Raw genomic sequence first — 14,668 nt, forward strand, 5'->3', positions numbered from 1 at the left:
CTCAAGACGACAGAAATTCATAAAGGAGGAAAATTCAGCTTGAATCTCAAACATACTGTCCCCCTGGATTCTGTTCCTCCTAACAGATTAACTGAAAGCTATTCTTAATTCAGCTTGAATGCAGCTCAACAAGCTCTGGAGGCAGTTTCCCCATGTATCACTTCCTGTTTTCCTTTCCCAGGGCGAGAGCTGCTCCGAGACAAGTGTCTGAATGCGTTACCGTGATGGTAACCATGGTGCTGTGAAAAGACTCCTGTCCTGGCTTCTGGGCCTGTGCCCCGCACCAGCCACTTCATCCATTACTGCCCAATGACAGTGGCTGTTAGCACCCCTCTCATCCGGAACCGGCCAATCAGAGATGACGTGGAATGCCCGGCCCGTGCCAAAATGTTGCCACCCTCTGGTTTTATCAGGTTGCAGCAAAAGTCAACGGAGGCCCCTGTGTTTTTTGGATGGGACTTGTTTAGGAGATGCATAGATGGAGGATGTGCATGTGAGTGTCTGCGTGTTAGCGTGCGCAGTCCTCTTTAGCGAGGCCTGTGCTGCCGAGCACACAGATGTTTCTTTCAGAGGCGGGTAGAGAAGAGCCGAGAAAGGGAAGGGAGCCAAGTGGATGTGTGAGCGGCGCCTCGTTGTCCCTTTTAAATAAGATTACGGCATTTACTCGCCCCCTGCTCTTCCTCAGAGTGCAACACAATAATTAAAAGGAGGTGGGTGTTTTTTTTCTCTTGGCAAAAAAACTACACAAACCCCAGTTTCGTTACGTTGGCACATTCTTTTCAGAACCAACTCACTCCCCCATACAGAGTTTACACGGGCCACGGCGCTGGATGAAAGGGACATTTATCTCTGAGGGAATATTGCTGATAATATTTCCTTTTTATGTCGATGAAAGCCCATGTAAAGCGTGGTAAAGCAGGTTTAAGTGATCACGGTATGAGAAGGTGTAGATAGCAATTGACTTAACTCGCTATGCAAATTGGCAGGAGCCGGGTTGCGCAGAGGGTCAGCTGGAGGATTTTCTTTCATCCCCATCCATGTTGGCGCCGTTGAAGGCTGATCTATAGGAGACGCGTTACGACGCCTGCCTGTCGAAGTCCACAAAGCAGAGCCGCTTACTGCGTTGTCGCGAGGCCGTCACAGCATCAGCTTATGATCAGCCGTCAAACCCGCGAGCTACAAGGTTCTTTTTGTGCAAATCACAAAATATTCATGAGCAAAAATCATTTTATATTAAGTTTCTTGAAGTTTCCGGTGTAGTTCCACAGTGCTGCTATGTCCTCCAACACCGTGGACTGGTGCCTCGTGCACGAAGGAGTCCGAGCTGTGTGATCGGGCTAAAATCAAGCCATATATTTAAATGCGCTGTAGATCTTTTTTAATATATATTTAACGTGATACACATTGATGCAAATACAAGAAGAAGAAAAAAGCAGCACAGATGGTGACATTAACAGGAGAGCTGATAAACAAAGCTGCACTCCTGGTCAGTAACATGTCATTGTTACACACGTTAAGAGGGAGTCAATGACTGGATCTGGGCCATTGCAGACTCAGGTTTTAGAGCACTTACAGACAACTGAAATGCAGCCATGTTTTTTTTTTCTTCTAGTGTTGTGTTTGGTAGTCGACCGAGTCACGGCAAATTACATTTGAGCTTTTTCACGCAGTCAGCAGGCTGCTTGTTTAGGGCCATTACATCCACTCCATTAATGTGAGTCCTCATACTATGAAGAGTTCCTGTTAAGCATCCCTTTGACTTGAGCCACACAACCACAGTCGAGAACAGCTCCTTAAGCATTCAGTAAACTATTATTCTATTAGCAGCCACAATTGTAGACATGTGGTCAATAGCCGTGACGCCGCCAAATTTGATCAAACTTCCTCAATTGTGAAGAAGAATGTGTGCTTCTACTTTGTTTCCTGGAGGATTACAGCCGATGCGTCGCCAATTGCATTTCTTTAATCACACCATCCCAACGTCACACCGTTTGCCTGTTGATGTTTAAACTGTTTATCATGTCCCTCATTTTAGTTGAGCGTGTTAGCATGCTAACAATTGCTACTTACCGTGAGTTTTGCAGGTATTTGGCCACAAAGCAAAAGTATTGCACAAAAAGGGTGAGTTTGAGGCACATGTAACAACACCCAAACCGTGATGTCTCGTTGTACTGACACACCCTGCAGAAGTACATCACTTTATTTTGACAGTGTGTATTATAATACTTACAAAAAGATGCCAGAATGAACATCTATTGATCTTTTTTTAGGTCAGAACCCTTTAGTGTGAAACGCCGCTGTTAATGAGAGAGAAGAAACGTTCATTCCATGAATGCTGGAGCAGGAGATTAACATCAAGAGATTTCGTGACAACAGTGACAATCATGAGGAGGGAAATTGAGTTGTCCCTGTCTGCTCCTTCTCCATCTAGAAAGTCCATTCCCAGAAGTCGACTGTCGCCCCCCCCCCCCTCCTTTCAAATATCTCTGGGAGTTTGACTGAGTCATTAGGTAGCCGGGCTACGGCCTTTTCACAAGGCTCTCACTGTCCGGGAGGCCACTGGCTGGGGATAACTTAATTTGCCTCCTCTCACCAACTCTCTCCGTCTCGTCTTTTTCTCTCTGTTGTACAAATGCAGAAATGTAAAATGAAGTCACCCTGAAAGAATCTAGTGGTACTTGTACTGTCTCCATAAGAAAGCTGTCTCCATCACATGGCTTTCACGTGTCAAAAGGCAAGAGAACATTTATTACATTCACTTCATGAAAGGAATACATAGGTTTCTGTCAGGAAGACCTTTTGTGCATCAGAGTAGGGAGTCGGGGAGTTAAATTACTGTCGACAAACTTGACCTCATACAGTATGTTGTTGCGGGACGTGACATATAATCATGTCTTTTTCTTCTTTTCTCTGTGTGCCCCAGGCTGAGTTCTCAGAGATCAACCTGGCCTCCTACGTCAACTCGGGCTGTATGGTGGACATGCAGGTCAACAAAGGTGGCACCAGAGTGGTCAGGTAAGACGCCCGTCGACGAGAGAGAGCTGCAGCTGACGCATTTGCCCATGCAATCTGTTTACTGCCTCAGTGAGCCTGCACAAACATTGCTCGCACTTAGAGAAATCAAAGCTGTAATGTGATTATGCCATGGGGGAAAAGAAGAAGAAGAAAAAAAATACTACTTACCCCCGTTTCAACCCAGGTGGGAAATGTGTGTGAAAGGGTCTGATTATTTCAACTTGTCACCTTTTGCACCTTTTCTGTGTTGCTGAGCAGCGTTTTGGCTCTATTCGTCACAGTGTCACCATAACGCTACTTGATATTGCAGTCTGCATGTTGTGCGACCAGGAGTTTGAGCTGAGCAGTCCGATCAGCGATCCGACGGTACCAATAATTCCCATCAGGCCATTGGTTGCAATGCCAGCTCTTGTGGTGACCAGGAAGCTACTTAAGCAGATTGCTTTTGAGTCATAAAACCCCTCATTACAGCACCCTCAATGGTGACAATGGCTCTCTTTATTCATCACCTTGATGCCAATAATGCCAATAATCACTTCAAAGAATAAGTTGTCTCAGTCGAACTGAAAACACAGGTAATTTCTATTCTATTTGGGTGTATCTGAAATAAAAACAATATTTAAAAAATAAATTCCTCTTGAGTGTCCTGTGGCCAGTAAGCAGCTCCTGCAGCAGCAGTGAGCCCCGTGAAGCTGGGTATTTAAATGGATGCTCAAGGAGATCACTGATGATCAGCTGATCCGGGTGGCAAAGATGACTTTATGCTTCTGCCTTAACCTACATTATGAACGCCATGAGTACTTAAAAACACCCAAACCTTTCTACTTGCAAAACCAATGCACAACAATCTCCACGTAATATGAAAGGCTCATAGTGACAAAGTCACAGTAATTACGAACCGACTCTGCGGTTTCCCCTCAGCTCTCTGGTACGTTTTTAAGCTCATTGTTTTGGTTTTCTGGCCCGCAACTTTACTGCTTTGGTTCACACTCACCAGTTTGTGTGTCCAGCCCCAGCAGGCAGCTGTTTTTAAACCCACTCTACGCTCACACAGTCAAACAGTCAGTCAGCTCTACTCAGACTCCAAGTGGAAACCAAATATATAACAAACATCCCAAATACTTTTGTTATCCTCTGCATTATTCAATGAAAGCCTAGTTAGTTCGCTGACTGGTCAAAAGAATAACACCCTTTTGTCTTTTCCTCAACACTTTGACCTTGATGAAAAACACCTTGAGGCCAATGAAATTTTTGTGACCCTGTTCTGAGAATCCGACACTTTCAGGGTGAGCCCAGTGACAAACTCGTCGCTGTACAATACAAAAGTAATGATTCCTGTCCAAAACAGAATCACACCTCTTAGTCAGGATGTTTTCAATCCATCCATAATGGACAATTCAACAGCCGGCTGGTGCGCTCTAAATATTACTGCCTCTACGAAATGTAGGACGGCATTACCGCCTTTCCTTTGGGTAAAGGAAGCTAACGGTGATAAGACAGGAAGCATTGAAGCACCTTTCCTTAGTATTTATAGGATTCAATCATTTCTCATCATGGCTGCCATTAAAATACTTCCTGTTTAGGACCTTTCCTAAGCAAACAAAAGACTGTTCAACCGCAGCCTTGGAGAATAGTAGAAAGAAAACAACTTCAACTCAAACCTGAATTGTGAAAATAGTTTACTTCTATTTCTCAAACCATTTTTTCCAGCTGCCTTTTTTTCTCTTGTCGCGTTGTTATGTTACAGCTCTGACCTCGACACCCAGCATGGCATCGACTGTCATCATACTTTACACCATATCTGTTCGAACTCTCAACAGTCTGCTAACTGAGTGTCTGCCATCGGGCGTTAACCCGGCAGTCGTCATTCCAGCCGTCTCAGGGAATAAACGGCCTCGACTCCACACAGTTTTGCAGAATAACTTCTTTATCGTGTTGCAGGTGGCATTTGCCCCGTCTGTGGCCTCCCCTGGCAGCGCAGTGTGAAATCAAGCGAGAGTAATCGCAGAGCGGGAGTCGATGCTACAATGCAACCTGTTGTCAGAATGGACACAGAGGACATTGTGTGGGTCGAGTATGTTTTCTTTTATTAGTTTTTTTTCCCTCTGCGATATTGCTGTAATGATAGAGAAACCAAATTGGCTGCAGATGGTCTCAACGAGGCCTTGTTCACAAACACTGACGCTCACTGCCAAACCGTGTGATGGTTGTTTCTGACAAGCACTCTGATTGGTTGATGACCTACAGAGCATAGTGGGTAGATCGAGGATTTTAGAAGTTCATTGAATGGGACACTGAATGTTTCTTGGGATCAGCTCGATACCGCAGATTATAATCTGTCCTTGCCATAAATTAGAGTTAATGAAGTGTGTGTGTGTGTGTCTGATTATTATCATGCGATAGGTTAAGTGTGTGTCCATGAGTGCGCACCTCTGTATCTGTCCATAGTTAATCTCACAATGTGCCCAGTTATGGCTTCATGCTCAAGGACCTCTCATGGTTGCGGTGACTCACATATTCTCAAAGCACCTTTTTAGAGCCTGGTTTATACTGCTGTCGACTGCCTGCTGACTCCTCATTTGCTACTCTCAGCTCTTAACCGTCCCCCAGCTGGTAAGGGCTCCTGGTGATTACGCAGCTCAGTGCATCGCCGACCCCCAGCCACTGCTCTGTGGCCAGAGACACGGTTGGATAATGGTTTGCTCACCTTTATTATCTTGGGCGGCGTGTTTGGCTCACAGCTAACGGAACTACTAGTTGTAGTTTTGGTTTTTGCGTACATCAGCGCTTGAGTATGAATGAAGTGTGTTATACGACAACTTACAGCCCGCTTGTGTCTAGTCGGGGTTAGCCAACGGTGCGTTGCGTTCATTCAGTCACACATTACTGCGGTGATCGTCACCTGGCGGAGATCTGCATCTTTTTAGATAATGCTGTGTCTACATCTATTTGTCTCCAACCTTGGGAGTGGAAAACAGACTTGTGCATCGGCAGTCATGTTCACAATGATTGACATTCATAAAACAGAAGCGTGTAAATGCACAGCTTTACAAATTGAAGAAATACAATGTGTATACATATCTCATCTCTGGCTATGTGCATCTGGGATATTTCTTGTTGGATGTGCTTTTCTCTTTGTGTCCCTTCCAAACATGCTACTGTATGTGCGGCGCTGTGCAACGTGGCACGCAGAGCAACACGCCACAAGGTAGAGTAGTTATGGTGTGTTGTTCCCTGCCGCACTGCTGTAGTCGGCCCTTTGGCCTCCCCACTTCCAAAACCTCCAGCGTGCAGCTCGGCTCCGATTGGGGAGCGCTGGTCTGACTGAAAGATGGACCACAGCAGCACGATGGGCCACGGAGCAGCGTCCCTCCCTCCTCCACCATCCCCACAGAGCTCTTGGTGTGCTTCATAAAACCCTATTGATTAATTAACGGCGATTAATGTCGGGGAGTGGGCGCGTTAACGGCTGCTGATTGAGGACTTCATTGAGCTTGTTTTACTGTCGCACTCGCCGGAAGAGGTTTTGGGTGCCAGCGTCAGCTAGATGGCTAAAAATGTGGATGTGAAGTAAATGCGAGGTGGAGGTTTCCATGGTGCAACACTGGACAACAAACTTTAGAGTTCAATAATAAAAAAAAACATTTATTGCTCTTGGAGGGTCTAATTAACACAAGCTGCTCTCATTATTGTACCTGCGAGGGAACTCATATATTCACAAACACTGAATTTCAATTAAACCAGCTTAATTCAAGCCAAGCAAGCTGTTTTTGTCCTAATACACAGCATTTCAACAAAGGGAAGGACTATTGATATGTAGATTGACAGTAACCAGTCGGTTCACGTTGGCCTGACAATCGGACTGAACTGCCGGTCTGCTTGACTTGATTCATTCAACATTTTGTGATATCTTGGTGGAAGAAAGAATTTTTTCAGTTGACACGGACGTTGCCATGGACCGTTTTCGCTGACAGTATTTTTAAAACGTTCTACAATGCACTGATGCGATCTTTGCCGAGGCCCCGTCGCATCCCTCGCCGATTCCCGTGCCCCATAGTTGGAGGGAAGGGTTCAGCTAGAATACATTAGCAGATCCCTGTCTGAATCTTTTTTGTACTCCCCTTTTAAATGTTCTGCCCTGAAAGCAACCGGTCTAAGCCAGATGGGGCCCGACTCTCTTACCTCTCCATTCCCTCCAGGACATGGAACAAGACTCTACTTATTTGGTTTCCTCAGGTGACAATTTACTGCCGAGACCACACAGAAAACGATTCACACACTCACATCCACAAAAAAACGTCCTAACCCCCCCCCCCCCCCCATTTTAATCAGTGAAGGGACCGTCTGCCTGGAGCGGTCTCAACACCTAATACATCAGACAGGTCCATCTCATTACCAAGCAAATGAATCCCGCTCAGTTCAGACATGGCTTTGGGAGGCCTGAGGGTGGATTCCTTAAGGAGCGATGTGGCTGTAATGAATGCATATAGAGGCCCACTCCACCATTCCTTCTTTTGTAATATAACCATGAATACAAATGGCTAATTCGCTCAAACTCCGAACAACGCTCACTACCCCCTTCCCCCGCGCCAGAGGTCATGTAGGGCTCTAATGCTCTTTGACCTTCGCTGCGTTCAGCGCGATGTGGGGATGAATCCTGGAGTGCGATTGCAGCTGGAGATCCAGAGCTTTGTCATCCCTGACCGGGCCACCGCCCAAGATGAGCCACTGCCAGCTCGCTCCAGAGCCACCGGGCCAGGAGCCACAGCCACAGGGAGCCTTAGATCCAGGCCAGGGGACCACAGCATGAGTCTGGGTGACAGGGAGCCACTGTACACACAGAGGATGAAGAGTTTCTCAGGGTTAAAACAACAAACGAAAGCGCTGTTAAACTTCCTAGCTTTTAACCTTTTGATCAGACTACCTAAAATAAACACAAATGTTGATTTTAGCAAAACAATCAAGGGGACAACCGCAATCAAGGTTTTCTTTGTAAACTCTCTAACCTCTCTTTTCTGATGTTTTCGTTCGCAGAGGGCCAACGTATGAATTAAAGTGACGCCCAAAGGTAATGTCTTGGTTGAATGTTTGACAAGACTTACAGAAGATTGCTCTGCTGCCAAAAGGCAATCCTTCTCATATGTGAACGATCCATTTAATTGCGTTGGATTTGCAATAGTTATTCTGTTGTTAAATTGCACAAGGCAACATTTTAATATAATAATACTGCGACAAATTAAAGTTGCTCAAGAAAACTCCAGTCTTTGTGGAGTAAAGTAATTTGTCTTTGTTGGGAAATATGTTTATTTGAGTTATTTCCAAAAGATAAATGAGAAGATCTGCACACAAACAGAAGCTGACATTAGTTGTGTTCTTCACGGTTTATCTATCTGCATCGTGATGCTGCATCCACACGTTGTTGGCAGAAGATCAAAGAAGTACAGGGAAATTGTCATTATTCTGATTTGTGTGCACCAATTATTCCAAGATGGTTCCTCCCACTTGCTGGCTGGTAACCGCTTCATTTAAATAGTCTTAACTAGCAACGTCAGCGTTTTTTACATATTTGGAGAACAACAAAAAGTAACACATTTCCAAGCTGGAGCCTGACTTGAACTGTTTTCCCCACTTGGTTGCCAGTCATTGTCGTCTATATTTCTTGCAGCATAATTCTGTGGAGGGGACCAGGAAATACTACAGCACGGCTTTATCTGAGCTCTGTCATCTGGAAATGGTGCTGATTAGAGCTTTTAGACTCAACCAAAAAATGCAAAATGCGGGCCCTGAAAACCAAACGAATGAGCTGCAAGATGCTACATGTGCTGTGGAGCTGAGGAGAACCTGCAGAGTCTGCTCATAATTCTCTGGGTTTGTAGTGAGCAACCACTTTCACGTACACACGTCATTACACCGTTGATATGAAAAGATTGTAGCAGCGTGAGATATTTAAATGCTTTGAGGCGAGGTACAGTTCCCTATAAACTTTCTCTCACTCATCCATTCACCAAAATTATAAAGTGTCACTTTCAATATTAAGTTGAGTATTTTTTCAGGAATCTAAAATTACATTACATGTCATTCAGCTGACGCTTTTATCCAAAGCGACTTACAATAAGTGCATTCAACCATGAGTACAAACTCGGAACAACAAGAATCAAGAAAGTAACGTTTCTTCAAGAAAGCCAAACTACAAAGTGCTAAGTAAGTGTCATCTAAGAGTTTTAGTCGAGGTATAGTCGGAAAAGATGTGTTTTTAGTTTACAGCGGAAGATGTAGCGACTTTCTGCTTTCCTGATGTCATCTTATTCCACCACTGAGGAGCCAGGACGGCAAATAGTCTTGATTTTGTTGAGTGTTTAGTTCGCAGTGACGGAGCCTTGAGCTGATTGGCAGAAGCCGACCGGAGTGTGAAATAACTCAAAATTCACACATTTGAGTCAAACTTCTTCTTTTTTTCCACAGGTTTACTTGAATGGATTTTAGGAATGGATATTTTTTCCAGCACATCTGTACTTATCTTGCTCACTGTACTGTTGAAGCGTTATGAGTGGGCTGGTGACTCCACATGGGTCCATTCCCTCCCTATATCCTAATCCATAACCCCGCTATCCCCCTATCGGTGCCTGTTATCAGCCTTTATTGCCCCCCCGATAACCCATTCAAAGGGCACATTAGCATATTGCCCACCTAGTGATGACTGGGAGGCCCGAGCGATTCGGATCGTAAAGCATAAATGTGTCGCTTTAGTGTAATCCGGGACCCGCGGGGAGCCCTGATTCAGCATAACAAGTCTGAGTGAAGAGACAGAAAAACAAAGTTAATGGGCGACAGACCTCAGTTATACTCTGCTGCTATAGGGCACCGGCTCCATTAACCGTAGCCAGGTGAAAAGCCATCCCACCGAGCTCAATGTCTTCTGCATCAGGCCTTTCTGTGGTAATGAGGTAGCCGCATACACAGTCTCCTTCTTTGTGCTGTACAGTACAGCTTGGTAAGCTTTTACATGAAACAAGGGATAGGAGGTTGTTGTCATACATGTACATCTGCACAAAACAGTTTGAAGATGTAACCCTGGACTCGTGGTTGCTCAAAAGAAGTCTGACATTTTATTGAACAGTGAAAGAAATTAATTGAGGAAAATACTAATTAGTTGCCGCCCTTCTTGCATTCAATCAGGCCGACCCGGATTTGAAGGTTTCTTCTGATTGGAAGGTGGATTACTCCGCTCGGACGCAGCACCACATTTTAGTTTTACACCGACAGCGGCACAGGTGTATTCTAGGTCCACGTCTTGGCTCACGCAGCGTTAAACTTCCCACGCGCTCTCTCTCCAGCTCAGTGCTGCTCTCATCTCACCTCGGCTGTTTGTTAGAAACGGCACGCTGCGCAAATCAGCCGGTGCATGTATCAGGAACTTGTATTTCACATGAACTGTTGAGTCTGGTTTGGTTCTGGCGCCTCTGTAAACGGCTTCATCCAGTATAAATAACGGAGCCCTTGGTCCGATACCACTGAGTGCAGCGGCAGGGAGGAACAGTTGTAGTCGCTCTGTTGGTCAGACCAGATCGCTCCTCAGCCGTCCTGCAGCGCTGTCGGTGTGTGCCAAACACCATGGTCATGACAAACATGTACATACATATACAGTGGGGCAAAAAGTATTTAGTCAGCCACCAATTGTGCAACTTCTCCCACTTAAAAAGATGAGAGGCCTGTAATTTTCATCATAGGTTTACCTCAACTATGAGAGACAAAAAAAATCCAGAAAATCCAAGATTTTATTTGCAAATTATGGTGGAAAATATGTATTTGGTCAATAACAAAATTTCATCTCAATACTTTGTTATATACCCGTTGTTGGCAATGACAGGGGTCAAACGTTTTCTGTAAGTCTTCACAAGCTTTTCACACACTGTTGCTGGTGTTTTGGCCCATTCCTCCATGCAGATCTCCTCTAGAGCAGTGATGTTTTGGGGCTGTCGCTGGGCAACACAGACTTTCAACTCCCTCCACAGATTTTCTATGGGGTTGAGATCTGGAGACTGGCTAGGCCACTCCAGGACCTTGAAATGCTTCTTACGAAGCCACTCCTTCGTTGCCCGGGCGGTGTGTTTGGGATCATGGTCATGCTGAAAGACCCAGCCACGTTTCATCTTCAATGCCCTTGCTGATGGAAGGAGGTTTTTACTCAAAATCTCACGATACATGGCCCCATTCATTCTTTCCTTTACACGGATCAGTAGTCCTGGTCCCCTTGCAGATAAACAGCCCCAAAGCATGATGTTTCCACCCCCATGCTTCACAGTAGGTACGGTGTTCTTTGGATGCAACTCGGCAATCGTTCTCCTCCGAACACGACGAGTTGAGTTTTTACCCAAAAATCTGACCGTAAGACATTCTCCCAATCCTCTCCTGGATCATCCAAATGCTCTCTAGCAAACTTCAGAGGGGCCTGGACATGTACTGGCTTAAGCAGGGGGACACATCTGGCACTGAAGGATTTGAGTCCCTGGCGTAGTGTGTTACTGATGGTAGCCTTTGTTACTTTGGTCCCAGCTCTCTGCAGGTCATTCACTAGGTCCCCCCGTGTGGTTCTGGGATTTTTGTTCACCGTTCTTGTGATCTTTTTGACCCCACGGGGTGAGATCTTGCTTGGAGCCCCAGATCGAGGGAGACCATCAGTGGTCTTGTATGTCTTCCATTTTCTAATAACTGCTCCCACAGTTGATTTCTTCACACCAAGCTGCTTGCTCACCTATTGCAGATTCAGTCTTCCCAGCCTGGTGCAGGTCTACAATTTTGACAGCTCTTTGGTCTTGGCTATAGTGGAGTTTGGAGTGTGACTGTTTGAGGTTGTGGACAGGTGTCCTTTATACTGATAACAAGTTCAAACCGGTGCCATTAATACAGGTAACGAGTGGAGGACAGAGGAGCCTCTTGAAGAAGAAGTTACAGGTCTGTGAGAGCCAGAAATCTTGCTTGTTTGTAGTTGACCAAATACTTATTTTACCGAGGAATTTACCAATTAATTCATTACAAATCCTACACTGTGATTTCCTGGATTCTTTCCCCCCATTCTGTCTCTCATAGTTGAAGTGTACCTATGATGAAAATTACAGGCATCTCTCATCTTTTTAAGTGGGAGAACTTGCACAATTGGCCCCACTGTACAGGCTGCACTTGTATAAATGTGTCAACTGAAGTGACGAATGTATTCCCAAAATACAATCGGAATCAAAATAAGAACATGTTGCCGCGTAACAACACTTGCTCGCATGAAATGGAACAACAAGAATCTGACACACGGACAGTCGCATCCAAACTGAAAACGACTAATAAGGAAAACATGACGTCAACGTGAAATGCCGAGCAGCTTTAAATCGGGGCTCCAGGTGCACGATGGCTCGCTTGGCCCTGCTCCCAGAACAGTAAAGGAAGCATTAGGCTGTTAATTGGATGGACGGTCCAAAAACGATTAGGCGCACCGAGGAGCATCTTCTCGCGCCTTTATTCCGACACGTCCTCTGAGTAATGGAGCCCTCGACTGTAAACACAAGACCCAGATGCAGTGTGTCAATGCGCTGACGGAGCTGTTGACCTCGGGTGGAGATGTCTGAGCTGAGCAGTCGGGTCAGAGTTCTAAACAGAGACTTGATTCTTCTCAAGTCTTCATATATGTAAAGTTGCAGCAGCGGTCTGCCTAAAGTTGACACTTAGAACATTGAATGGCCTGTTTGGATCCTGAAGCTTGAGGGACAGCTCAACAGGATGTCCATGAGGGGGTCAGCATGCTAATACCTCCTTAAAGTCAATGCTATCATGCTGACGCTTCGCTGCTACAACTTTCCCATATTCGCAATTTTAGTTTAGCATGCTAACATTACCTAATTACCACAAAAACAATGACAGCTGAAGCTGATGGGAAATGCCATTAGATTGTGTTGATGTGATGAATTATGAAGTAAGTGGACACATTTTGACCAGAAGATGAAAAGTCAGGGGACTCCCAACAGCTATTTGGGATCGCTAAGTTAGCGATCCATCCAACACATCAATTTGTTCAAGTAGTGGACCAACAGACCAACGTCCAGACTGACGCCACAACCATGGCTAGTAATGAACTGTAGTACTATTTACTTCTTTCCTATTTCATTGTTCGCCTGAAACCTAATTATTACATTTTTCCCATAGAAGACCTTAAAATCAGTTTACACTCTCCCAAAACCTTTCAGATTGGTAACTGAAACCATGCCAAACCACTCTCTGATGGTTTTCATGTCCATGTCCGTCCTGTTGCAGGTCCTTCAAGCCAGACTTCGTCCTGGTTCGCCAGCACGCCTACAGCATGATCCCCGGCGAGGATTTCAGGAACCTCGTGATCGGCCTGCATTTCGGCGGCGTCCTGGGCAGCAACTCACTCTTCTCCATCTACAACTTCTGCAGCAAACCTTGGGTGGTAAGCAATATTTAACTGCTCTCTTGGCTCTACTTTCACCCACACAATGGTGTTGTGAGTGCCCCCCCACACACACACACACTGATTTATTTGGGCACCTGTCTCTGGAGTTGGCGGTAGCCCGCTACCTATTTGACAAAGTATTCCATACGTTTTTGGGTTGCCACAGTTTTCTTTTTTTATTGCCATGCACCCAAGCGTTAATAGTTATGTGAATATAGATGCTCTGTAGATTTACAGATCCATATTTCGAATAGGCAGAATAAACGATGAGTACAATATAAACTAAATGTTAAATATCTTTCTTTCCTCTCTTCTACATTTCAATAAGCATATATTTAAGGTGGAACAAGGACGAACAATTTAAACTCTGGACTGTAAAAGAGGTCGAGAAACATTTCTTCACCAAGTGTCACAGACAGTTTCCCAGGATGCACTGCAGCTGCAATAATAAGCTAACCTACCTCCCTGTTATGTTAACCCACAGCTGAATGCAACAAAACCATTAACTGAAGTAGGTAAGGAAGGGGATCGGAAGTCAGTCCACCAGAGAGGACAATTACAACAACAACAAAACTACCTTTTCTTCTCAGGCAACAGGTGTTCAGAGCTGTGGCTCACATTTGTATAAGCATCTGATATGCTATTATGAAGGATGTGCTATGTACACAGGTGTTATGTCTGTCGAGTCTCTCCGTTCCTCCGCGGCTTAAATAATAATGTCTGACTGTCGTTTATTTCTGCTTGCAGTTTTCTCAGATGATAAAGCTCTATCACTCCCTCGGTCCTGAGAAATTCCCCCTGAATGAACAAACCTTCTATCCCAACCACACGCAGATGGTGAGTGCCTCATATTGTTCTTTATTAACACAATGAAACACACGCACACACACCATTTTTCATTAAATCTTTATTATAAAAATATAAAACACAGAAATTAAGTCAAACATTTCTATAACCCCTACAAGGACACCTCCCCGCCCCGCCCCCCCCCCCACACACACACACTCTTCGGGAATCAGTGTTTACACACAGACTGTACACATCTTCCTTGATTGGATTTTTTTTTTAAGGATCAGACTTGACCAAGTGTTTCTGTGCTAAGCAGACAGTACATTTACACAAACATGAACCACAGAAACAGTGACACAGAAGAGCCTCGGCAACACGGAAAAGACAGAAAGGACAAGTTTTGTACAA

The 14,668-nt window shown here is 45.0% G+C and overlaps 1 protein-coding gene across 1 annotated transcript in view; it reads left to right on the top strand.

Moving 5' to 3' along the window:
- The window catches only part of LOC117726100 (synapsin-3-like), an 87,555-nt gene that overhangs the window by 24,943 nt on the left and 47,944 nt on the right, over positions 1-14,668 (top strand). Inside the window, exons 4-6 of the mRNA XM_034526176.1 lie at positions 2,924-3,015; positions 13,312-13,468; positions 14,219-14,308. Of these exons, the coding sequence (XP_034382067.1) occupies positions 2,924-3,015; positions 13,312-13,468; positions 14,219-14,308 (339 nt within the window). The remainder of the gene's footprint in view (positions 1-2,923; positions 3,016-13,311; positions 13,469-14,218; positions 14,309-14,668) is intronic.

Source organism: Cyclopterus lumpus, chromosome 23, assembly GCF_009769545.1.
Source record: "Cyclopterus lumpus isolate fCycLum1 chromosome 23, fCycLum1.pri, whole genome shotgun sequence".
In the NCBI taxonomy this organism is placed as follows: Eukaryota; Metazoa; Chordata; class Actinopteri; order Perciformes; family Cyclopteridae; genus Cyclopterus; species Cyclopterus lumpus.